Source organism: Pleurodeles waltl, chromosome 4_2 (assembly GCF_031143425.1).
Source record: "Pleurodeles waltl isolate 20211129_DDA chromosome 4_2, aPleWal1.hap1.20221129, whole genome shotgun sequence".
NCBI lineage: Eukaryota > Metazoa > Chordata > Amphibia > Caudata > Salamandridae > Pleurodeles > Pleurodeles waltl.
This window is the reverse complement of record NC_090443.1, coordinates 611,007,061-611,034,190: the sequence shown is the minus strand read 5'-3', so window position 1 is coordinate 611,034,190 and position 27,130 is coordinate 611,007,061. Positions and strand designations below refer to the sequence as shown.

Genomic DNA, 27,130 nt, shown 5'->3' with positions numbered 1-27,130 from the left:
GGATAGTTTATGGGACTTAAAACAAAACCCCTTAATACAGAGGGGACCCCGTGACAGAAGTAGACAAGGATGACAAATGTTAACTCTGGCAGCCAGCGAACTACTACGGAGTTTAGTTTTTAACCCATGAAGAATGCCTACCTGTCTATCCGTAACCCAAAAGTATTACAACAGGTTGATATTGCTGCATGCACTTATCTGAATACTAAGGTACATTTATTAGAGGACTCCTGAAACTTAAATTTTAATTACCGAGTCGAAATCCTGGTTCTTTTTCTTCAGTGGAACTCAATTTGTGTGGTAAGATAAAGAAATTAGGACATTTTCACTGGTATCGCCATCAGACACCTTCCCTTTGTGTTGAAAAGCATCAGGGAAAGACAGGTTTCACTCCATCATTTTAATTTGGTCTAGATTTCTGTAGGGATTGCATCTAGGGAAGAACTCTTGGTTGGTCTCTTATTAAAAACAACTGTGTATGAGTACATGGGAGTCCCACTTCTTGATGCCCTTCTCAGTTTAGGCACTTGTTGCCTGGTACTTAATTCAGAGTATGGTACTGTAGATTATGATATATGATGAACATGTTCGTCCTTCTATTAACAATAGTTATCCCATTGGAGATTTTCCTATAATTACATTCAGCATGGTAACTCTGGTCTTCTTATAACGATGCCTTCAGGCATCCTAATATCTTTTTCATATTAAAACCTGACAATGCTGCTTAGAGTCGTGCTCTTTGGGCTCCTTCTACGTCAAATCTAAGGGTGTTCATTTGCATCATATGGGGTGCATTGATAGTGTTTGCTGTCTCTCTGCCTCACTGTCTTTCCCACAGCTCCCCTATTCTTCGCAAAGCCCTCAATTTATTTTAGACTACCAATTGAGAAAATATGCCTTTCTCAAGAATTTGTTGAGCCCTATAATTTTGTCTAATTTTTGGCATCACTTTATTGTTTCTATAAGTTAAGGTGGTCTAGTACAGCCATTGTTCCCACAGAGAAAAGACTTGGTCTAAATATTCTTCAAATTTATTTACCCACATTTTAAGAGGGTCTCTGTTTTCCCTTACTTCTGGCTCGTGGAAGTTCTGTTTCAGTAGTCTCAAAGTCACTCGCGTCCCTATCCTTCACAATTCTGCCCCCATCTACCTTCTCACTGCTTATCATTCCTGCCAAAGCACCTTGCAAGTCACCAGTATTGCACCTTTTCCACTGCCACTCTTTGTGTACAAGCCTTTTCATAGGTTAATTAAAACAGGGACAGAGATAACCCTGGACAAGTGGATACAGTAGAAAGGTGGTATCAGAAGAGGTAGGCACTGGGATGGGCAATGGGAGACAATAACCCATGGAAATATGAACATTACACTACACCAGCACAGCCCCTGCAAATGCACATGTTATTCATCCAGATTAAATGACAGTTCTGCTCAGGGCCCTATTCCTCCTCACTCCCTCCAGCACACTTGTGTGAGAAAGAACCTCAATTGACTGGCAAAAGTTGTGATATCCTGGTCGACTGCACCTTTCAATCTTTTCCAAGACCCTCTCAACAGAGCTCCGTCCACCGGGACACCTAAAATCTGCGGCATCCTCATTCCTACTTTTTCACTTGGCTCTTCTGAAAGTCCTTACAGTCTCTGTGTCAACATCCATTGTTCGATGTGCTGTTTCAATTTATAATATAAATGATGACTGATTTTTATTATTTGAAAAAAGAAATAATAGGAGAACAACCAGCAGATACTGTTCTGCACTACAGGGCCACCGACAACAGCCACGCGTTAATTAATGGGAGAACTCTGCGCTATACAAAAACTGTGTAACACACGCCTACTGTCTCTTGCACACTTTGATGCAACTGTCTCTACCCACATGAGCAAGTTACAATTAAAGTATAATAAAATATTGACATTGAATGTGCATATCCATTGGAATGTAGACTTTGAATTGTTGTGGATCAAATTGTTTGGTCTAATTAAATAATACCAATGTCTTTCTTTTCTCTTGAACTATCTTGCTCAAATTGAATTTTTTTACTCTCTCTCTTTCTCCTAAAGATATCAAGGTGAAGGAGCAATCATATGAAAATCTGATGAGGTGAGTCTGCAGTGTTTTCTCCCTTGCGTCTATAATAATTGTGAGTGAGTTCTTGAGATAGGTGAATGAATGTAACAACAGTGTATTAAACATCTCTGTGGGCGATTTGCATTTTGAACTGAATTGAGCATGGCTTAGAATTTAGGGTTGATGGCATCCTGATACTCTAGTTTCTACAATGAAAAGAGCTGCATTGCTGAAATACCCAATAAAAGCAGGATTTATTTACTCAGCTGCCGACTCTAAAATTCTAGAGAGATTGCAAATGTGTTAGTGGCCAGTGCTGTAGGGCATATTATTCCTGTGCTTGTCCTGTCTATCCACACTGATGTCCCAGCAATACCTTCAGGCCCTAAGCATCCTTGCACTCTGACCAACAAGCCTGTAATGTTAGGTCTACCATAGAAGACGCGACAGTGCTAAAAGCAATTCTGAAACCAGAACATTTTCGCTGAATGTCCACATTTGAAGTATAAAAAGAAACTGGACCAGTACTGGTTGTAGGACTCTCTAACCTGCCCACACTGCAATATAAACCATTCTGGGAACTCAGGGAAGGTCATAGCCGTGTCCACTATCAAGAGCTGTGGTGTTTTGTGTCAAACTGAGTATATCCACACTGCTAAGCCTTAAAACGACCTACATCTGATGTGTTAGCATCAGTCTCTAACACACTCCAGCATCAGAGTAAAAAACATTTTAACCCATAGAACATTTCCAGTGTTCACAGGATGTTTTAGGGTTATATTGTGAACAGCACAAACCCTTAGCACTGTATCACCCGTGTATGCATTTTGTAGGCAATTGCCCGAAAAGCCTTTGCACGAGGGCGTTTACTGACACAGTTATCCCTTCTAATATAAATATTGTGGCTTAAAACATTCTTGCACCCTGACCCCTGACCTCTGAGGTGTTTGGAGAACGATCTTACAACGCTGCATATGGAGCGTCCCTAGGCTTATTATTGTAGACGCGCATTTCCACTGCAATGTTGTCAAGCTCTTCATCTCCGTAAGGAAATCCATTTTTAGCCATGTCTGCATACATTTGCTCCTAAAAACTGATATTCTGAACTCTTTGGGGGCTGCATCCTACTAACTCGGCTCATTCACACATGCTCTGTTTAGAGGATATTCCCAAATTACTTGAACTGTCTGTCTCTTAAGGCAGATGTTTGTGTGTCAGTCCCCTACACAGCTCTATAATGTATAAATATGACAAACGAGGGCAAGGAATATTGTTGACCCTACTGGTTCTTGGACGTGTTATAGGACTTACGATTTCATGTTTCTCTAGCAACCTTCGCTTCTGGGTGTATGTCTTGCTCTATAAAAAGTTATGTGACACATCATATCTTTTATTGGAAAATGCTGCAAAAGTGTGCAGCATACATGTAACCTGGTCTGACCAGCAGTGAGAATGCCTTTTGTCACACATATAGAAATTATGTGACAGATTCTGTCTGAGCTACATTACATTCCAATTACATTTACATTCATGTTGCGAACCACCCTCACATTACCGCCTTTCCAAATGCTACTTGATAGGACCGGGCACACAATGCCCTGCACAGGAATTAGGAATCCTGTGGGGCTTGCTAGGTGGGACATTTGTGCCTGAATAGAATCTGTAGCACTTTTCCCTACTTGACGGGGCATCAGGGCGTACTCCGCCATGCCCTTGCAGAGAGACCTAGGCTAGGTGTTGGCTGTGGGGAGGACAGTCAGCACACCCAGGATGTAAAATGTGCCTTACGCTGCACTGCTTTTTTCAAGGTCGCATGACCTGCCTTATCATTGACCCGAAATAAATATTGGGGTGTGCCTGTAATCCTCAATCGGGGCGTCTAATGTAGTTGATCAATAGTGATTCTGTCGAATATATTTAGTAAATATATTGACTCAAAAAGAAGAGATCTTGAAGAGTCCTCGTCATCCCAACGAATGAATGTAAGGTGCACACCTATTTTGAGCTATTCATAATAAGTGAAAAATGTATTGTCTCAAACATCAAATGATCTAGTTTACTCAAAAAGTTTGTGTTCCACAATTCAGAATAAGTGCAACAGCGCATTGCTTGTTGAAGGTATAGGACTGCACTGACGTTAATATAGAACAAACTTAAATGCCTGGTTGGAACAGATCAGTTATAGTACAGTATGACTAATGAATGAATAAGATTGTGTCAATTGATTAAAATGAATACAATCAGTCTCTCTAAATCAGGAAGACATGAAAACTGAAACCAGTTAGAAACATATGAACATCAACTGAAAAATAGAACAGGACTATAAAATATTACTTCATTGGAAAAATAAATAAATATAATTTTAAAAGGTTGATTCCTCAACAGTGACAGTAGCCAACACAATCAAGTCCTTTGCTGTCTGATAGCAGTACAGATAGTGTTGACACATTTTCCAACATGTGTCAAGTACATGAGAACAGCGATAGTCGGTCACAATTTAAACACCTCATTAAGGAGGACACCCCATTTAGTTTTAATTAACTGCAGAGTGCAGTTAAAAACGCCAGAAAGCAACATAATAAGTGGATCACGGATTATTTTTTATACTCTCAGAATCTGCAGGCCATGCTCCCTGAGGTTCCTGCCCACTCTAGTCGGAATTTATTAATTGTAAGGACAATGAGTCACACTCTAAGGATCCAGTGTCTGGTCTCCTTGGTTAAAGTTGACTTTAAATAAATTTTCATTTTCACTTCCTCGTATGATTTTATGACTGGGGAGGCTTAGGTGATGGAATGAACAGTTGCTTAGTCGACTTTCCTCAGCTGTGTGGCCTGTTTCCTCAAGACTGATTTTATTCTGGCGTAAGGAGCATTGAGGACTGATAAAGTATCCAAACTAACATCTAAATCAAGAGTCGCCTTTATATGAAATAGAGACACTGGATGAGTAAAAGTGATGAAAATCACTTGAAGAATCTTTTTTAAAGTGTCTGGTTTGGCCTGCTCTGTGGCGTAGTTATTCTTGAGGAAGGCGACCTTACCTTGAATGTCTTGGCCATGCAGCCCAAACTCCAAGAGAAGTTGTAAGATGGATCAGCCTCCTAAAGGCGTTGCACTGAGACTTATCAAATATTGCAGTGAGTTCCCCTGGGTAAGCATGTTGACTGTAGGAAAGTTTGAGTAGCAGTTTTGCCTGTGTACCTTGCAGTATGACCTCTGCTGAAGAGAAGCATAGCTGGTGGTATAATCTGCATAAGGCAAATGTGACTGTGTGGGCCTCCCTACTAATATGTTTAAGGTGTGCACTTGGTTTGCCTGTTTCCATAAACCAGACACCAAGATAGTTATACGTGGATGATTGAGAGATGAATTGGTTCCCCAGCCTCCATCTTAAGTTTCTCTAGTTTTTGTAACTGCTGAAAGTCCTCACTTTTGTTTTATTTGGTTTCGCCACCAGTTTATTCAGTGTTACAAGTATGTAGCTTATTGAGAGCACACTGCAGACCAACTTTTGTATGATCTGATATAAGCAGATTGTCTGCTTATTGTATCATTGGACGCCTGACGGAGCCGATCATTGGTGGGATTGAGTTTGCCCTTGCAAGTCAGGGATCTATGTCTGCAATGTAAAGATTAAATAGCACAGGAGACAGAACACACCCCTGCTTTAGGCCCATATAGTAGGAATTTGTTTGGTCTCTTTGTTGTCTGTACCGATGTTAACCGGACATGCCCCATTCTGCCAACTTTGATCAGAGTGGATGCTGTTAACACTGTCCAAAGCAGTGGAGTAATCAACAAAGCATGCAAAAAGTGGAGGCCAAGAAGGAAGAGGAGCGCTATAGACAAAATATGACAAGGTAACAATATCGTCAATAGTAGAGGAATGCTGTCTAAATCTGGTTTGATAAAAGGGTATATTATTAGCTTCGGCCTCCCACGTGTCAAGTCCACAGAGTAGAATATTAGCATAGATTTTAGCCTCTACATCCAGCAGTGTGATTGACCGATAGTTCCCACAGATGGCATGACTCCCCTTTCTCTGAATTGAATGGAGGAAGGATCCTCCAAGATTGCTGGACCTTGGAAGTCGTCCTTACAGGGGAGTGAGGCCTTCAGCAGGAAAGTCTACATTGGTCCTAAAAAGTGCACTTCGTAGGCCCCGTTGGTTCTCATGGCCTTGATGGCTTTATAGACAGAATCGCGATTTAATGCAGTAGATGCAGTTATCTCTTCTTCACTGTCCGGGTCCAATCCCTGCCTCGCGTGGGCCTCACTGTGGCGGGCCATAGAGTCAAGATCCACATATAGCTTCTGTAGATATTTTACCCATTTCGTTTCTGGGAGGCCAATCCCTCTGATGACAGATTTATTATTTAATGTGTTTATGTGGCCACACGTATGTAGAATAATATGGCAAACTGTACGAATTTAGAATATTGCCTAGTCACAAATTCAGCATCCAAGCATTAAATACAATTAGCATCAAAACGTGTATTAGCATCACCGTTATGCAATTGAATATGGCTTGTTTATTTTTCACCATGAAGAAGGTTTTGTTTATATCAATATTACCATGAAAAGGCCTTGCCACTACAATGAAGTTTTACCCATCTACTTCAGCCTCTGCTCCAAACGCAATTTTAGTGTGTGTGGTAGCCCATGCGATTTTACTCTGTTTTTAATTTAATACCATATTTGAGAATATTTAACCTCAGAGGTAACTGTGTTCAGTTTATGATAAACCCGGTTCGTATTTATCAAATAGTGGGCTGTCCACTCTTTCAGATTTAGCTTGGGCTCGCCGATCACCGAGTAAAGAAGTAATGGAACAGCCGGGATCCCTAGTACTCCCCAGTGACTCGTTAAACTGTGGTTGTTTGACAGTATTGTGGTTACTTGAGGGCAAGTCCGCTTTGCATGGTTTTTCCTCCTAGTTCAAAGTATCCGGCAAAATTACCGAGGTTTGTTTTCTCAGGAGTTCTGGATCAAGTCCCAGCCATCTGCTAGAGGCACATTTTGACCAATTGAGACAAGTACATGTTACAACATATTTAGAAATTAGCTTAATTCTCACTTCATTTGTTACGCTGTTAAGAAGTGTTTGTTATCATATGTCAGGGTAGAAGTATAATGGTTCACTTTTTGTGAGTTTTCAGCATTTGGGCCTTTTTACATAGGGGCCTAATGTGCAAATGCGCAAAATAACATTACTTGGTGCAAAGTTCTCTGTCAATGAATGTCAGCAAGTGTGTGCTACACTGACGGCACTGAGCTAGTAAGGATTCTCACACTGCCCATTCCCCTCAGGTCTGTAACCAAATTGATGTCAGATCTCTATGCAAACGAGAGAGATATAAACATATCATGGACGCTTGGTGTATGTATTTAAAAACCGTAATCCTCTGATATATATACATTATTAAAGAACACCTACTACAAGGGACCCACACGAAAAACAACTGGCATTACAGCCTGTAAACCCAACCGGCATCAGTCTGTATTATGACAAGAAGGGAGGAGACCCCTGATAGCGCTACAAGTCCATACCAATGGCAGAATGAAGGCTACATAAGTAGGTCTAACCAGGGGCGTAACGCTAGCCCCTGCAGTACAGAGGGCAACACATTTCAGGTGGCCCACGGGCCTTCAGGGCCCCCCAATTTAGCTCAAGACCAATGACCGTTTGTGCTATATATGGAGACCTCGGGGGACCCTGCATCACATTCTGCAGGGCAACCCATCATTTTGGGTTATTCCACTGTCTCTAACATAACATGAATGACTCAGAGTCTTTGTTGATGTGCATTTAAGCTCCAAACATGGCTCGCAAACTTAAACCTCTGGTTAGATCGTCCCCACTTATTGTCTTGAGTATTCAGGCCCCCGCCATTGTTCTAGAAGGGTGAACAGTGACTTGCCACTGCAGAGAGAACTTCAATCTGTATCATCCACTCATTACAAATCCTTTAGCATGCTCTTGATACAAAAAAACTACAATTGAATACAAATTAGAAACAAAAGCTCCTTACTGCGTTTTACGTAGGCACCACCCTGTAGGATTTCCGTATTGGCTAAATAATATGTCCCTTAGGTGGGTTGTTCCCCTAGAAGATCCCCCCACCCAGTAATGAATCATATATCGAAAGTCAGGGTAATCTTGAAAGTAGGACTTGGCATAACATAATCCTAGACTAAATGTTATTTAAAAGTTATCTTTGCTTGCTTAAGGAGAGATTGTCTAGAGTATAGTTAAGTGTCTGTGTAAAAGTTTGTATTTCTTTATCTAAAATTTCTCAAAATGTCGGGAGATTATGTGGTTACACAGAATCCACCTGAGGATATTTCGAGTTAAAGCTGAATATGAGGCATTTAATGGTCACTTAAGATACTGACCAAAGGACTGGTTTGTGGAGAAAATGTCTCTCGCACCACATTTTCCGCTCAGACCTGTCTCCTGCAAGATATGTGCGGCTTAAATGAGTCTTCTGCAACAAAACAATTGTGCACAAATTTAGTTAAGTTAGGTTTCAACATTTTGTGTAATTTGCATTACACAATTTAAAAAATATATTTTAGTCGTTTTTGGTCATTATGTTGTGACTAGTACTTATCCAAAAGTGACATCATATCCTTCCAACTATTAATTTCAGGATTACAGGTATATCAATTTATCATCTTCTCCATTTTTCACACTTGGCGACTGTAGCCACCCACTTTTCTAAACAATAAATCCCCGGGTTCATGCCACCGTTACTGCATATGTAATTGGTATAAGTGCAATTCTGTTACAGAAATATGTTTTATTGACTCTTGAACAATGATTCTGTATCAATGCCGCTGAAGTCAGTGGTAGGAAACATTTGTTGCAAGTCTGAAGGGATTTTACATGGAGATGCATTTTGCCACAGAGTAATATGAAATGCTGAATGCACACACAAGTGAGAGTTCTAATGGGCAGGTATGTTTGGTACCACAACTAGCGTCCATAGTTTCTCGCTTCATTCCATGCCATCATCCTCCATGGGGTGTATAATCCTCCCTATTGTATCCATTGTGGGAAAGGACTGTATTATTGTTTCCCATACCATGATCTTGGTTTCTTGGCCCCTTTCGGTTTTGCGTTTCAACATGGGTCCCTCGCAACTTGCCCAGTTACAGAGTTCTTTGTTCCAGTTACCAAATTTAAGTCCATAAGAGGCCTTCCAGCTCATCACAGCAGGCCAGTAGTAATGCCAAATCTACAAAATTAGGTGTAACAACATGTACATTCGCCCTTGGAAATAGGCTCAGAGGGCAAGCCCCTGAATTATGAATATCCAGTAAAAATATTATTGAATTAGCTTGAATCTAGCATTTACAGATTTACTAGGAAGTGCCTTAGTCTGCTATTCAGATCGCTGTCGCTGAAGGGTGTACCCATCTCTTCAGTCGAACGATCAGGCAAGCCATTTAGTTTGCACTTTGATTGAGCAGTCAGTGCCCTGTACAACAGGGAGGTTGCTGTCTTGCACTAATCATGTAGTTATACTTAAGGCAAGCATGCTGTGGTGGTTCTAATGTTCCATCTCCTTATCATTCATAAATCACTGCTACCAGTGCTCAGTGTAGCAGAAAGCGCAGCAGTGATATTTGTTACCTCTTAACGAAGTCTCTGAACTCCACTGTTATTCAATTGTTGTAGAGCTCCTCTACCATGGTGAGGCCCATGTTCATTCATTCATGAAGGCCACTTCAGATTCCAGAGTGCAGGAAAGCTAGCAGTGGTGTTGGCTGGAGCTCATGGGTGCAGGGCAGTCAGGTTTGCGTCTTTTGCAATGCCCTTGACAAAAAATAGTGTTCTAACTACTATCCTAGTACCCCGAAGTTGAGTTTTATTGAAAGGGTTCAACAGCAGCTCTCACAGTGTATCCCTAGTGGGAAGCTTTAAGTCATTTCTGGTCTGGGCTCCCCAGCTAGAGGCATGCCATCTAGCTGCCCACTGTAATTGTTAATTCTGCCAAGTAATAAAGTTCTAGATCCGGGACTGTCAATCCCCCATCCACAGAGGGCAATCTCTGCTTTTCAAATGCTATTCTTTTTCAAGGTGTGCCCCAAATTGACTGAAATAATACGCCATAATTGTACCTGAAAGCCTCCTAGGCATTACTGACAGTGGAAGAGTATGCCAAAACCCAATAGTTTGTTGCAGAGATGACAGGGATGCTATCAGTTTGCTATCCAGCAATCAGTCATCCGATCAATAGATGCATACTTTCAAATATGTGATGGTCCATGGTTCCTATCAAGTGGCATTCCCTATCTCCAAGGGCGTGTCAACTACTAAAGGGGTGCTTATAGGATAGGTACATAACTTATCCCAAATCACCCTTAATGCTTATAATGTGTTGATTTGTTCTAGGGCTTCAAAGGCAATTTCAAGTGTTCTTATTCTCCTTGTAGGTACAACAACATGTCATCCACATATGATAATATGTACAGAGTGGATCCACTGACCACTAATCCTCTATAGTGATTGCCCTACCGATTTTTCAAAGCCAGCAGCTGTAACTCCTTAGCATTGTAGCAGGCAGCTCTGACAAGTGTCCCTTTGCATCTCATATCTGTCAGATACGATGCTGTCTGTCTTGATGCGGGCTGTGTGGTTAGTACACAACAGTCTGGTCCATTTAAGAAAGCCGCTGCCAAGATCCATGCTGGCCAACAGCACATAAACTCCATTCAACAGTAACAATGGCCTGTAGGAGGCTGTGTTCTCCATACCTCTATTTTTTTTTGGTAACGTAACAATTGCCACCTTACAAAACATTGGGGGGGGGGGGCTCCTCAGCTCTCTGGCTTAGTTATAAAATTCCACCAATCTAGAAGCAAGCATCTCGCTATATGTGGCATAAAATTCTGTGGGCAGCTCGTCAGTCCTAGGCATATTGCTTCTAGCTAGTCATTTGATGGTTACTTTGATTTCATCAACTGCTATTTCCTCACCCAATTCTTCTTCTTCAGCACCGGATAATCTGGGGCATAGCTCTTATGACATAATCATGAAAATCTAGAGCACTGGGCAGACCCCTTGAAGCATATAATTGCACTTTATATTACCTAAAGATTGCATTTATCTCTTCCTGGGTGTAAACTAAATTCCCTTTAGTGTTTCTGAACTTGTCTAGTCTTACGATCAACACTATAAGTGTTGAATGCCCTCCCTGAGTATACCACTCTGCATTCAGACATCCAAGTGTGAAGGAACTTGGCCACTTTGTGTATTGTGGGAATGGGCAGGGGTGGGTGTGTTCTATCCAGCTCAGTTGAAGTCTCCCTTAATTACTAGTGGGTAATGCAATATGGTTGATAAGAGGTGCTAAGCCTGTTCAGAAGATCCTGCTGCTGGACATTGCAAGTGTATGTCTTTTTCCTTCAGTTTGCACCCCAATATAATGTATCTAGCTTCTTTGTTTATAATCTCCACCTGGTGCTGGAATTGTGTGTCTGGGCAGATCAGTAGCCTCAAGCAAAAGCTGAGTGTGTAGTGCAATATGCCCTACCCCGCCATCCTTTTTGCACAGCTTGTCAGTAGAGCTTGGTAATATGAGTTTCATGTATGAAAGCAATTTGTGCCTAATCTCTCTTTATTGTACGCTTCTACATTGTATCACATGATTGATGAGTTAAGACCTTACATTCCATGTAATCATTCAAACTTAATTAGAACTGTTAGCCATCCTTAGTCCCCATGGCTTCTCCTATCTGCTCCTCTCAACTATATTTTGTAGAAAAAATATTTGCATGCTCTCCAGCAATAGGCAATATGATGTAACACAAACCAACAACTAATTTCCTAAAACTCCCAACAACCTCCTCCCATGACTGAGGCATTGAACCGCTCTGTCCAAACCATAATTGATTAACACGTTAGCACGGTGCAATCTGGGTGGAAGGGGGACCTGCAAATCAAACAATTAAAGAAGAATACAATATGTTATCATTAGTCATCCCCAACAGCAACCACCCCACCTGTTTGCAATAAGTACTGGAGGACACCAGAGTCTCAATTGTGATACCATTTGCTGCAATTGTGCATCTTGTTGAGCCTCGCCAGATCATATGGTTTCATCAGCAGTGGGTGGGGTTATTTTAGGAAGTGGCAGGTGTTCTCTGAGTTGGCCATGCTGTCCTCACCAGACTCAGAATCCTTGTGCTCACCAGAAGTCCCAACACTGTTGCAAACTTTTGCTGGTTTAAACACTGCTTGTGTATGTTCCCAGGGTGCCTGCGGAGTTATTGGTAGGGTGCTCCTTGTTTTACGTGCTCGCCGGCATCTGTGTGTCGGGATCGCCTCTGCATGTTCCCCAGTTGCTTGTAAATGTCCTTCATGATAATTGTTCTGCCATTCTAGGGAGTGACAAAGAAGTGTGTCCTGCCATCCATCTGGATCCACAGCTAAGCACGGTAAATTAGTGTATAATGGAGCCCCAGATCAAACACAATATTTTCTTTGCAGCTATGTAGGAGGCCCTCCCCTTTTTCACCGATACTGTGAAATCTCAGAATATTGATACTTTTGTATGTTCAATCACAAAGGGCCTATTCGATCGAGTTTCGTGAAGGAATAACTACCTATCTCTATTGAGTCATAAACAAGTCACCACAGGATGAGGGGGTCCCTCCTGGGCCCAAAAGGAAGCATCGACACTCTGTGCATTTGCTTCAGCACATGACATTTCACAAGTCCCTACAGGGCAACAACTTCTTACATCCAGTCCTCAAGATAAGGGAGTATAAAGGACCCTTCAATGTTCTCATGGAGTCCGGTCAGCCTGATATTATACCTCCGTGCATGCTACTCTTAGTCCTCTGTCATACTTTCCAACATGTGCTCATTGGCAGCTCTAACTTGTATTTGGGGTATGGACCAGTTTGCCCAAAGTCAGAAATAGAACTCCAAAAAAACGTAGGAAACCCACTTATGCAAAGTATCAATATTGTAGTAGTGCCTCAGTTTAAAGTCAATCATGATACATCAAATTCATCCGTTCAATTTAAGTGTATTTATTTGTTGACAATTTGACTTAGAAATCAGGAATATCTGTGAGAAACGTATTCAATGTAGACATCTTCAAGGTATGGAAGAAAACAGCCAACACGTGTTTTGCCCCCTTGTGTTAAGTTCACCTGGGGCTTATTCAAGGCTAGTATTGTTCATGCTAAAGAGTCCATTTTAAATTATTGTGATTGGTCAATGTCGTGAATCGGCAAAGTCTCGGGATTAATCCTGTGAATATTTGTGCAGCGTCCTAATCGGGCGCCATTTCGAAAGGACGCCACACAAATATACACAGGATTAATTGCGAGACTTTACCGTATCAGCTGGTTTCTTCCACATCTTTAGGATGTCTACATTGAATATGATTTTCTGTATCATCATTGACTTTAAACTGAGGCACTACTACAATATTGATACTTTACATAACAGGGTTTTCTACGTTTTTTTGGAGTTCTATTTCTGACTTCAGGCAAACTGGTCCATACCCCTATTGATAACCCACTTAGCAGCTGAGAACTGGGCATTTTCGAGGAAGGGGAGAAATGGACCTTCTTCACTTTGTTATTTAAATGACAAAACATGTTAGTGGTGGCCAGTTACATAGCGGTTTACTGCTGCTCATTCTTTCAGCTTAAAATAAAGCCCTCTTATCAGCATAATGCTTCTTTTGGTGAGTGCTTGGTGCCCCCCGGGATCACTTGATACTTCACTTACACTTTTTAGCATATCCTCCTCATACTAACGATAGGGAAGCAGGCAGGCATCTGACACCAGTTGCATGCGGGGCTCCCTGTGAAATCTTTGAGGAAAGTAACCCATTATACTGTGTCAATTAGGTGGGAGGTAAATCTTAGGAAGATCCCTTCCAGGCAATTACTTGATTTCACTATCTTTAAAATTACCCAGCATGTTGTATAAGGGAGTGAAAGGATGATGTGGCATCTGGATTAGGCAGAACTCTCCATCTCCACTGTTAAACTTGTGCAAAAGGAAGAAACTGAGAACTAAAGAGGAAGACAGAAGGACCCACTTTGTGTAGAACTTCTTCCTGGAGAGGAGGGACACTTTGGGTTTGTAATTCTAGGAATTTTTTCTAAAGGGCGCATGGCACTGCCCTCCCCAGTCCCTTTGGGAACAGTAGAGGGTGGCTTGCTGGGGACCGTAGAGGTGAGGTTTGCCCTGGAACGTCTGTGAACCAGTTCTGGCTAGAAATGCCCTAGAAAGGGGTACACCAGACTGCTGCAAGACACACATGTGCCCTGCTGGCCAGGCCAGGATGTGTGGGGACCTAGGGGGTGCAGAAAGGCTGGGTGGTCTTCCTTGAGAGCCATGGAGTAATGCTGTGAGTGAAGAAAACTGAATAGAGCCCCTGTTAAAGAGAATATGGAGGCAGGCAAAACCAAAGGAAAACACATAGTAAAATGTAAACAAAATAGCCTCCCCTATATAATACAATTCAAGAATAGTTCAAAGAAATATTATTATGAGCCCTTGATCAATCAATTATAAAAATGTATTAAATATCATTCTTCAAAAATGATATCTTGAAATCATCCAGTTCAATGTGATATGCAAAGAACATGATCTCAAATTAATATTAGCACAAAAACAATGTGGCTACTTACATATATAACATCAAAACTACATACCCCAAAAGATATAAAACATACATAGCCCCCTTCAGCATACTAACATTGATACCACTCATACTTCATTCATACCAAGACATACCATCAACCATCCAATAAAACACTTTTTACCTTAAAACTTCCGTACAAGCCAATAAAGCAAAACCCATCCTGGCTCTCAGGAATAACCTTGAAACAACCATATATATGTAGAATCTACTTAATTTCCCACTGATTGTGTATTCTCATTTGATCTGATAATAATTCAGATACCATATCAATGTGACATTAGCTATTCTGTCACTATAGGTAAAGCAAATACATCATTTAATCCTCGTGTTTCACATATGAGTTGAGTGGTTTATTGGTCTTCTGTCCTTCTAGTTTGTGCGCTGACGTGCGTTTTGGTGAGGCACTAAAATGAAAACACCTTCGTCAGGACAGTAAAACCAGGGGGAGGGAAGTTGGGGGGTAAGGAAAAAAACACAAAAAGTGTTACCAATATTGGGGGGTTTATAAATGGCCAGAATGGCAACTATACTCACACAGCTACTAAGGAGCCATGCTGCAGCCACACACCACCAGGACATAGGCCACCTTTCAAAAGGGGAAGCTTGCAGATTGTGCCCAACATACACGTTCCCAATCTTAAGCCGGCGTAGAAAAGACAAGACATGCAATATGTAATAAAGCCTCTCCATGTCTGAAGAGGAATTACCATGCCTATAACGTCACCAAATGGGCCAAAACAGATGAAAGGAAATTGATACAGAGAGAGAAAAAACATATCTGGTAGCTGTCACATCATCTCAACCACAAAGCTATTACACCGCTGCCCCACGCCAAACGATATGACTGTAAGAGTAATGCTGTGAGTGACCATGGGTCATGGAGACTGATAGGAGATTAAGGCACAAGAGGGCAGATCCCTGAGCTGAGGAAGAACAGTCAAAATAATTTCACAAACATCACCAAAATCTTATACTCCAGCAGGTGTGAAAGAAAAAGCCATGTGAAAGTATCACTAAAGAAACCAGAAGAAATTGCTAACATTCTAGAGGCTAGCACCCCTACACAAACCCTTCTTTCGGCTGCAGCACAGCACCAGGAGCAACACAGCGAAAAGCCTGTGAAATTGGCAAATGGAAACAACATAATCCCTCCCCCCGCCTCCTTTCCCACCCCTCTCCACCTGTTTGTTGAAGGGATGTCCTATGGGTCCCCAGGACAGTAAGGTGAGAAAATGTGTACTGCATTCAATGGTTTTACTGATATTCCCCCTGAGAAGGGCCAGTGTCCAAGTATACAAGTGACCATTCGGGGTGTTGTTGTGCTCATTTAAGTCTACCAGTGGGGAGCGTCATGGCACCGAGAGTATCCCTACATTGAATTACTCCTTATCTCATGCAGTGCTCATTGTAGCCACGCAAGTGAGCAGAAGAGGAAAGCAGCTGGATGGAAGAGCAAGGACCACACCGCAGCTGGTCCCAATACTTCAGACGTCATGTCTAGCAGAGTAGATGGTAGCAAGCAGGAATACGAGGGGTGAAGTGGACCTTTGCATGGTTGCTCATCACTGAAGTGCAGAAGGACAGAGGCACCTGCTAAGAGGAAGGTAAAGCCAGTGGTTGTTTTAAATGTGGAAAAAAAGAAAAGGAAGGAGGCCCCATAAGCTGTAATATTCCTATAGGTTGGTGGTCCCCGAGAAGGGTAGGATACTGCTTTACCTGTTTTGCAAGAGAAGCGGTGGACCTCCTTTGGCCCTTTAGAGCCTAAAAAAACTTCAAATGTGTCATCCTTGTGCCTTGGACCTCTCCACATTAGACTCCTTTTAATACGTCACAAAATGTATTCAAAATTGTGCACATTTCTTTTTTTTTATAAAGAATTTTTATTGATTTTTGCAAAAGAAAGAAAAACCATAATACAAACGTCAAAACACGATGCCAACGGGCACCCAACATTGGTCGAACCTGTGATCCCAGACAGCACTTATATTGGAGATGACATGTTATTCAGGAGCCTATTGCGGCCTCCCATTTCCCCCATATCCTATTGTATTTATTCGGACACCCTCTAGCCTCATATACAAGTTTTTCACTCTGCGCGCACCAATCCACTCCCCGTCTCCATTTAGCCAATGATGGGGCACTCTTGGCCTTCCAGTTTGCCACTATATCCCTCTTAGCCACTAAGCACGCTACCCTGAGGAAGATTCGATCTGGTCTCCTTAGCTCAGTGTCACCCATGATCCCAAGGAGGAGGGGCAGAGGCTCTCTCTCTATATTCTCCTGCAACACCTCAGAAACCTCCCCCAAGACAGCTCCCCAATAGGCTACCATGGCCGGGCAGGTCCATACCATGTGGAAGAAGTCGGCTGTAGGATTTCTGCAGCGGGGGCACTCCGCAGTGGGGCAGAGGCCCGCTCTGTGTAGTTTGTCGGGTGTGAGGTATGCTGTGTGCAAAAAATAAGTTTGTATCAGTCTAAGGCGGGTAGCGATCGCCATGGCACGCGGGGCCATTAGCGCCTCACCCCATTCCATCTCTTCCATGGGACCCACCCACCCCTCCCATCTCTGGCGAAGCACCCCCAGGGAACCCGAGGTGCCGGAGACCAGGGTGCAATATATCTGGGAAACACCTCCACTCGGATATGTACTGATAGGGCATGTCGGAGCTGGAGGTATCTGTGGAACTGTGTCTTATTTAATGAAAAGTTTTTCTGGAGATCTTCGAAAGATTGTATGTGTGACCCGTTGCAGACATCGCCCAGTGTGGAGATGCCAATGTTATCCCAATTCTGAAACCCCTCCAAGCCCGCCACCTCCACCAATTGCCTCCCCTGCCACAGTGGGGTCTGTTGGGTAAGTCGTCCCCACCACCCCGTCGATTTTTGAGCCGTCCGCCATCCCTGCAGAACCACCTTTGTCACGTCTGGGATGTCTCGAGAGATCGGACCTCCATAGAGGGTGTCCCAAATCCGTGGGTACCCCATCGTTTGGAGCTCCAGTCGGTATGCCGGATCTGTCCACCCACCCCCCATCCAGTCATTAATTACAAGTACTTGTGGCGCGAGGTGGTAGTAATGGATATTGGACATGCCCAAACCTCCATCATATACATCCCTCTGGCAAGTTTTGAATGCTAACCGTGAGCGGGCTCCGCTCCATATAAATTGGCGTGCCAATGAGTCCATTTTCCCAAACCATTTCCTAGGAATGGGGAATTTTGTAGGAGATAGAGGAGCCTAGGAAGGATCATCATCTTGTAGAGCGCTATTCTACCAAGCAGGTTAAGAGGGAGTGTCCTCCAGTGTAGGAGATCACTTCTAATTTTCCTGGTTAACGGTGTAACATTAAGCTCCCATGTCAACTCGGGGAGAAGTGAAACAAATATTCCCAGGTATTTAAAGCTGTTTCTTCGTACTGGAATATTCCGCTGCCAGTCCACACAATCTACGGAGCGGTGTAGGGGGACCAACAGGGACTTGGCGGGATTCAGGATCAGCCCCGAGTCTTCTGCGAAAAGGCCCAGGATCTCTAGCACGCGGGGGACACTTTTAGCCGGGTTGGAGATATATAGGAGGACATCATCTGCATATAGAGCCACACGGTCCTCTGCGCAAGCGGGCCTGGACCAGCCTTCGATCAGGGGATCTCCTCGCAGCAGTATCGCAAGAGGCTCCATCATTAATGCGAAGAGCAATGGTGATAGCGGGCAACCCTGCCGGGTTCCGCGGCCAATATGGAACAGGTCGGAGACCACTCCATTCACCCGGACTCGAGCTGTCGGTTTGGAATACAGGAGTCTCACTAGGCCTCGGAATCTGGGGCCGAGCCCATTTTTCTGCAGGACCAGTTCAAGGTAGGACCAATCCACTGTGTCAAAGGCTTTTTCAAAGTCCAGTAAGAGTAATGCCAAGGGTGTGTGTGACAGAGTCTTGCGATGTGCCAGAGCCAGATGCAACTGCCTAATGCAGTGCCTGGTGCTACGAGTGGGCATAAAGCCACATTGATCAGGGTGCACTAGTGTGGGCATGATCTCTTTCAATCTAGAGGTCTGGGTCGAGGCAAGCACTTTGATCTCAATATTCAGAAGTGAGATGGGTCGGTATGCCGAACAATGCCGCGATGGGGGTTGGGTTTTTGGGATCACAACTATCGTAGCTTGGTCAATCTCGGTGGGAAATCGGCCTAGTTTCTCGGCTTCTCCATACATATTGAGTAAGTGGGGACCCAATATGTCACTGCATTTGCTATATAGCTCTGCCGGGAGTCCGTCAGGGCCTGGGGTCTTGCCCGATGCCAGGTTGGAAATTGCACTGGTGATCTCTGCAAGGCTAATAGTTTCATCCAGTCTATCCCTTGCCTCCAGGTAGATCCTGGGGAGAGTGACATCATTCAAGAGGGGAGTCTCTTTCTCACTGGCAGGGCGGGGGTGCATTGCATAGAGGCGGGCATAGTAGGAGGCAAAGCTTTGTGCAATTTCAGCAGGTGTCCTGGAGAGGGAGCCCGAGGGCTCTAAAATCTCAGGTATAATCCTGCCGGCCAGAGGACGAGCGGCCAGCCAGTGCAGGAGCTTCCCATTTTTGTCCCCCCAGCCATATATACGGGCTACCGAAGCTCTCCAAATGCACCTAGCCGAGTCTAGCATTATGTGTTTAATTTCTTCTCTAACCATAGTCAGCTGCATCAGGGCAGTGGCAGACGAAGAGGTCGTTTTTGGCGTTCCAGTCTCAGGGCCCTAGCCTCCAGGTCAGAGATCTGGGAGTTCCTGTCTCGCTCGCGGGAGCTGAGAAGGTGCTTGGCATGCCCTCTGAGGGTAGCCTTACAGGCGGCCCATAATGTTCCCGGGGACCAGACCGACCCCAGATTCAGATAAAAATATTGGGTTAGTTGATTTCTGATCTCCTGGGTGTAATCTTTGTCTTGTAAGTACCATGCGTTTAGGCGCCATACCGGGCGTCTGGAGGGATCTGCTCCACACAGGCGGACCCGCACTGGTGCGTGGTCCGAGACTCCCCGGGGGAGTATCTCTGTCCCTGTGATGCTCGAGAGGTCCAGAACGGACATGAATACCAGATCTATTCTGGATTGCGTCCGGTGGGCGGCCGACGTGTGGGTGTACCGACGATCTCTAGGGTGCCAGGTTCTCCACACCTCGCAAAGGCCAAGGCTCTCGGTCCAACCAGTCAGAGCCAAAGCCCTGGCTAATCTACTGGCCGTGATCTCGCCGGATACATCCAAATCGGGATCGAGAACCGCGTTGAAGTCCCCTCCCAGCAGGGTGGTCCCCTGGGGCAGTCCCACAACCACTTGCTGAAGCGAGTGCAAGAAGGCATCAAGTCTCGTCGGGGGGCATACGCAGATATAAAATTCATCGGTGTTACTTGAAGAGTCCCCGTGGCCACTACAAATCTGCCCTGTGGGTCGACCTGCGTGGCTGTGATCACCACAGGCAGAGAGCGGTGAAGTAAAATGGCTACCCCTCTAGAGCCCCTGGAGAAGCCCGCGTGGTATACTCTGTCATATCCTCCCCGTATGAGCATGGGGCACTTAGTCCCAAGGAGGTGGGTTTCCTGCAAGAGGACCACTAAGGGGGAGTACCTGCGGAGAGTGTTAAATACTGCTGACCTCTTAATCTTGTCCAACAGGCCATTTACGTTCCAGGTAAGGACCTGAGTTAATGAGTACCAGGCATGAGTTGCGTAGGTGTTGCATAGGGCTGAGTGTCAGGCTGTGGACCCAGGGGCGACCATTCCAAAAATAACAATAAAATAATAAGAAACCTAACCAACTTATTTCTATTCCTGTCTAAACTAACTTCAAAAACCCAACCCCCCAACCACCCCCCTCCCCATACTCCCACCCCGGAAGCATCTGTCGCCCAAATACCCAACCAAAACCAGACAGCCAGCAGGACTGTCCTTGGGGTGGAGTGGTGGACCCCTCCATATAGTCGGATCAATTACAATTAGTGGTAACCTGCCAAGCCTCGGGTGTCATATAGTAGAGAGGTTTGACGCCTTCTGTAGTGACCCTTGTAAGGTCTGCATAGGTAAGTCTGACATCCCAAGTCTTTTGGACTCCCATCAGCGGGTGTCAAATGCGTCGTATTAACCGAGGGCCGGGGATTGGCTAAAGTTGTTGTCATCTATTGTTTGGCTTGAGGTCTGAGGCCCCGAGGGGTCTGTGGGTTTCCTCTCTGTTTGTGAGCCAGAGTCTCGGATTTCCTCATTATTTGCCAAGGTGTTTGTGTCTTTCGGTCTCCCTCTCCGGGATCTGGTGTGCCTCCGGCTCCTCCGGGGGGCCTCCTGGGGCGAGGGGACCGACCCGAGGGGCCCTCTCCGAGTGTCCCGAGGGCCCCCCTCGGGCTCCGATGCCCTCCTCCGTCAGCCAGTCCCAAGCCTCTTCAGGTGTTTCAAAAAAGGGCGCTCGCCCGGCCAAGAGGACCTTGAGCCGCGCAGGGAAGAGGAGCATGTATGAAAGTTGCATCGCTCTAAGCTTCTGCTTAACGTGTTCGTACGACCGGTGGCGGGTCTGGACCTCACGGGTGTAGTCTGGGAAAATTAGGATTTTATAGTTCTCCCATTGAAGATCTTCCAACCTCCTAGCCTCTTTAAGGATATTGTCTCTATCTTTGAAGTTAAAGAAGCGCGCAATCATTGGGCGTTTTGGGCCGCCTGGTGGGGGGCGAGGAGCCAGTGCCCTGTGGGCTCTTTCGATCGCAAACCAGGGCGAAAGGGACTGCTCCAGCATCCAGGTTTTAATCCACTTCTCTAGGAACTCAGAGGCCCCGCCATCTTCTATGCCCTCCGGAAATCCGATGAAACGCAGGTTATTTAGTCTTGACCGGTTTTCTGCATCTTCCGCACGACGGTGCAGCTCGCCGGTTCGGGTCTGCAGCTGGGCCACTTTACTTCTGAGGTCAGCTAGGTCGTTTTCAGTCTGGGAGACTCTAGTTTCAACCTCGGTGATTCGGTTCACTGCGTTTCTGAGGTCCTGTCGAACAAGACCCACGTCTTCTCGTACTTCCCCGATCTTAGTCTCTACCGCAGACTGTGATGATTGAATGGCTTGAAGGATGGCACTCACTCCGTCTGGTGCGGGGCCCCCGCTAGCTGTGTCTCCCTCTCCTCGCTGGCCCGCCGGCGTCGTGAACTGGTCAATCTTTTGCTGGGAGGGTGGGGGTTGTTTGTTCGCCTTGTCTCTCCCCATCACAATATCGGAAACAGGAGTCAGGTAGCTCACTTCTTGCAGTCTTTCAAGTCAAGCCTAGGTCCCCTGCACGTTTGTAGTTTCCACAGTTATAAAGAGGGCGTGGGAAGAGGCGTTCAGGCCCAAGTTGTGGTCTTCTCCACCGTTGGGATCCGGTGACTCCACGATGGGTCCAGCTCCGTCCCGGCCCAGCTGCTAACTGCCATTAGGTATTAAGTGTCAAGGGGGGGGTAGGGCATCTTCTTTCCCTAACTCCTCTCCCCTCCCCCACCCTGTTGTCACTTCGTGCCGTTACCTTCAGTAGGGCCTCGACCGGCCTTAGAGTTGATTACGCTGCATCAGCGACGCCACAAGGTCACTCGGGGCCATCGCCCTCCGTTAGGCCGGATCGCGGTGTGTTTCCCGGTGCGGCAGCGGTCTGCGGTGGGCCTGTTCAGATCGGGGACTCGGAGAGGGTGGCCCCAAGTCTCTCCGTTCAATTACTGGTTATTCGGTCGTGTCGGTATCTTCAGAACGGCCTCGTCCCGTCCCGGTGTCTCCGCCGCACTCCGTGGACCCCCAGCATACCTTTGTCGTCACTCATGACACCAGGGAGTCCCTCTCCGCAACCGCCTCTCCGCCGCTGTAGCCCCGGCCAGCGGGGTCTCCCCCGGGTGCAGCGCAGCCTCTCAGCTCCCCCCGGCCGATGTCCTCGAGCCGGCGCACGGCCGCAGCGTCACCCACACAGCGCTCTCTCCCCCTGGATGCAGTAGCGCTGCTCCTGCATGCCACGAGGACCGCGTTTGGAGCGCAGCCTCAGCCCCCTCTAGGGTTCTTTCCTTTCCCCGTCACGCCTCTGTTCCAGTTCGGCCACACTGGGAGGGATCGTCGGTCCGGCCCCGGCTCAGCCGCGGGAGTCAGCCCCGGCCGCCATTTTGTTTTCAGAGACGGGTCGGGCGCGGCTCGGGAACGGGCCGCTTTCATGAAGGTGCTCACCGCCGGAGATTCCCAGGGGTCCAGGGGTCGCGAGGACCGCTAAGGCGACGTTTTCAGCTCGGTCAGGCCACTCTAACTACGGGCGGATGACGGAGGGGTCCAGAGCACTCTAAGAGTGCAACTACCATCTTGACGCCCGAAGCCACGCCCCCGTGCACATTTTTACAACCGTTTTTCATAGTTTAAGAATGAAGAGAAGACCATGCACAAACTTATTAAATTCAGTAATATGAATGGGAAAACATTATTGAAACCCGGATGGAAATGAAAAAGAATCCCAATTACCTTTTCCTGTAGTTTGTTTCTAATTGCAGCATGCCTAACTTACATACCCTGAAGTGCCTATCCATCTCAGACATGTTTTCCTTGTGAACTCAGTCTCTCCCAACTGTGTGTATTCACTCATTTGTTCACCTACGTTCTGTTGTGATAATGGCCTCTGTCTTTCAACTCTGTCCCTTTGTTTCCTGCTCCACGTTTGAAATTAGATCTAGAAATGTAAAGCTAGGGATGAGTGATCATTCCTTCCACCCTTTTCGTTCACCACCTTCAATCCCAAACTGTACATTATGCTTAGGAAGAGATTATAAAGACAGTAGGTACGACAAGGGCTACACAGTGCTCTTTGTCTTTTTCTACACTGTCCTTTGTCTCCACACACAAAGATGAATGTCAAGCTGAAAAGGATAAAGTCTCTACATTCTGATGACTTTTGATTTGAGAGCTGGAGAAAGGACGAGAATAAGAATGTAAACCAGTCTTTTCCTTGTTCACGTTCTATCTTCTGTCCCTCCTTTACCTTCCAATCCTCAGCCACAAAAGGCTGAGGATTGGGAGGTGAAGGCGGGACAGGGATGACCTTGGTGTATGGACCAGTGTTGTCAGCTATTTTCTTACTAAGCCAACTTCTGATGCTACCTTTTTCTGTAGACATTTTCTAGACCAGCCCAGGCAGTCTAAGCCAACATTTGTGATTATGTCAACCGTGACTTCAGCACACGTGCACATGAGGCTACCCACTACGCCACTGGATTCAAGCTAGCCTGGCTGATGAAGGGTGGTACCCTGAAACCTGTCCCAGGAAGCCCGTTTCCTGTCCAGGGGGGACCTGGCCAGGCAGTTCGGGCTGGACTGTTCCCATGGGGAACTGGGTCAAGACAGATTTGCATATGGCTGGGTCCAAATTGGAGTGATGTGGCGAGGAAAATAACAATGGATTAAACCAAGATTTGTGACTCAGGTGTGTGTTTGAAAAGTTTCAACACTCTACCATTTTAATTTTGTTTTGTGATGTTGCCTTGCGCGCCCTAATTGATTAGGGTATGCCCAGACATGGAGGAGAAGTGTGGCTCAATGGTTAGAGCGGCAGACCCTGAAGCAGAGATCTGGCTCAAGACCAGGGTTCAAGTCCCGCTTCGGCAGGTCTTGGGCTTAATTCCCCTTGACCAGATAATTCTCGCCTCGGTGCCTAATCTAATTCATGGGTCCCACTCTGCAACTCTGGGCAATAGCTTGCTTAATCTCCACAACGGCCCCAACAGCGCTTGGATGCCTGGCTTCACCCTGGGGGTGCTCAGGAGTGGGCGCCTCACAGGGAAAAGCCAGGAGGGGTTCCATAGCGGTATGAGTACAGCGCCTTGAGACCCTAACGGGTGAGTAGTGCGCTATACAAGTGCTAATTTACATTTACATGGGTCCCTTGCTCGCTGCACCACCGGATTGAAGCTAGCCTGGCTGATGAAGGGTGAAACCCTGAAACCAGTCCCAGGATGCTTGTTTCCTGTCCAGGGAGGACCTGGCCTGGCAGTTTGGGGCTGGACTGTTCCAATAGGGAACAGGGTCAAGACTTATTTGCATATAGCTGGTTCCAAACTGGGGTAACCTGGCGAGCAAAATAGCGATGTATTAAACTCAGGTCTGGGACTAGGAGTGTGTGCTTGAAAGGTTTCATCACTCCGCCCATCATTTTATTTTGTTTTGTGATGTTGCCTTGTGCATCCTAAGTGGCTAGGGTAGGCCCAGATGTGATTCCCTTACCCACTGCCCCACTGGATTCAAGCTAGCCTGGCTGATGAAGGGTGATACCCTGAAACCGGTCCCAGGATGCTTGTTTCCTGTCCAGGATGGATCTGGCCTGGCAGTTCGGGCTGGACTGTTCCCATTGGAAACAGTCAAGACTGTTTTCAATATGGCTGGGTCCAAACTGGGGTGACGTGGCAAACAAAATAACAATGGATTAAACCCAGATCTGTGACTGGGGGGGGGGGGTGTTTGAAAAGTTGCAACACCGTCCATCATTTTATTTTGTTTTGTGATGTTGCCTAATTACGGACTGGGGCCTGGAAAGAGGAGATGAGTCCTAGGGAACAGAAAGAGCACATACCAGAGCCCAAACAAGCGGGAAGCTTCCTCGGGCTGAGCCCCATTAGGCCCCGAACACGACAACTCCACAGTGACAATGGTGACGAATAGGGCGAAGGTCCTCCACTTCTTCTCTATCAGAGACATGCTGCAAAAGCCAGACCCATTGCCCTCTCAAGCGGAGGGTTCCAAGCCACCGCTCCCCAATTCCCCAGGCCCTAGCGACTAAAGAGAACATCCGGCTCTTCCTTTCTAAATTCCGTAAGGACATTGCGTCACTCAGGCAGGACTTAAGTAGGGGCCTGTCTGACCCCGACCAGTCCCTGCGCCAATCGGACTTTCGCCTTGAACAGGTTGAATCAGTGGTGGCGGACTGTTCAAGACATTGCAGATCAGACATCATGGGTAGAAACACTAGAACAAGACCAGGGGCACTGAACGAGAATGATTCTTCCTGCGGATCTCAAAGCTCATATGCAAGGCTTCTTCGCCCACATACTTCAATGTGAGGTCTCGCTGATCCTCCTCGACTGCACTCACAGACTCTACTCTGCTTTTCAGCAGCAAAAAATCTTTCCGTTGATACCCTCACCATGGTCCACTACTAACATGTGAAAGAGAAGATCTTGCAAGTGGCTAGGCAGCATGAACCAATAGTGTGTGGAGGGGACAGCATTCCACTCTACTAGGATATCTGTAACCAAACATTGGACCAACGGAGGGAATTACAACCTTTAACTCAACCCCTGAAAAAAAGACAAAATCCAATACCGATGGAGATTCCCTTTCCCGTCTGCCCCTTATCTTCAAGGAGAAATGGGTTGCAGTACGCACTGTACCAGAGGCCCGTGAGCTACTGGGCCTGCCAACCCACCAGATGAGGATCAGCCCCAGGGATCTGGGGGCCTTGCACTGATGGACCAAGGGGGAGGCTGGCGTTTCCAGTCAGCACGCCCCACACGAAAGAAAGCTTGCAAAAAGTAACACTGTTGGACCTGTCCCTTTTCGCAGGGCTACCCCAAACTTTTTGCCTTCTATCTCCTATTTTTTCTGACCTGTTTTTGTCAGCTTTAGGACTCTGGGTACTTCACCACTGATAACCAGTGCTAAAGTGCATTTGCTTTCTGTCTAAAATGTATTGGTAATTGGTTCATCCATGATGGCATATTTGATTTACTAGTAAGTCCCTAGTGTAGTGCACCATGTGTGTCCAGGGCGTGTCAATCAAATGCTACTAGTTGGCCTGCAGCACTTATAGTGCCACTCACATGAGTAGCCCTGCAAACATGTCTCAGACCTGCCACTGCAGTGTCTGTGCGGGTAGTTTAAAACTGCCATTTCGACCTGGCAAGTGCACCCACATATCATGCCCAAACCTTCCCTTTTACTACATGTCAGTCACCCCAAGGGTAGGCCCAAAGCATCCCCATGTATTTAAAAGGTAGGAAATGCACTGGCACAGTTTACATGTCCTGGATGTGAAATACTGCTAAATTCGTTTTTCACTATTGCAAGGACTATCTCTCCCATTGGATAACATGGGGATTGCCTCGAAATATCTTTTCAGTGTAATTTCCCATTGGAAAAAGATAGTGATAAAGAGTTGGGGGTCTCTGAACTCACAATTTAAAATACTTATTTGATGAAGTTGGGTCAGGATGACAGTTGGGCTGTTTGTGTATTCACTCTAGACAGTCATTCGAAGGGAGCTGACATGTGCCCTCCAAATCCTGATGGGTCTTCCTGAGCTGCCGTGGTGGAAGGGACTGACACTTGCACCTGATTAGGACTGTGCTTGTCCTCACACAAAGCAGTCTCCAGCCCCCTGAAGTGTGTA

General features: G+C 45.9%; 1 protein-coding gene across 1 annotated transcript in view; it reads left to right on the top strand.

The window, feature by feature from the left end:
* Positions 1 to 27,130, top strand: part of DPH5 (diphthamide biosynthesis 5) — a 326,819-nt gene that overhangs the window by 233,100 nt on the left and 66,589 nt on the right. Inside the window, exon 5 of the mRNA XM_069232182.1 lies at positions 2,063 to 2,102. Coding sequence (XP_069088283.1) covers positions 2,063 to 2,102 — 40 coding nt within the window. The remainder of the gene's footprint in view (positions 1 to 2,062; positions 2,103 to 27,130) is intronic.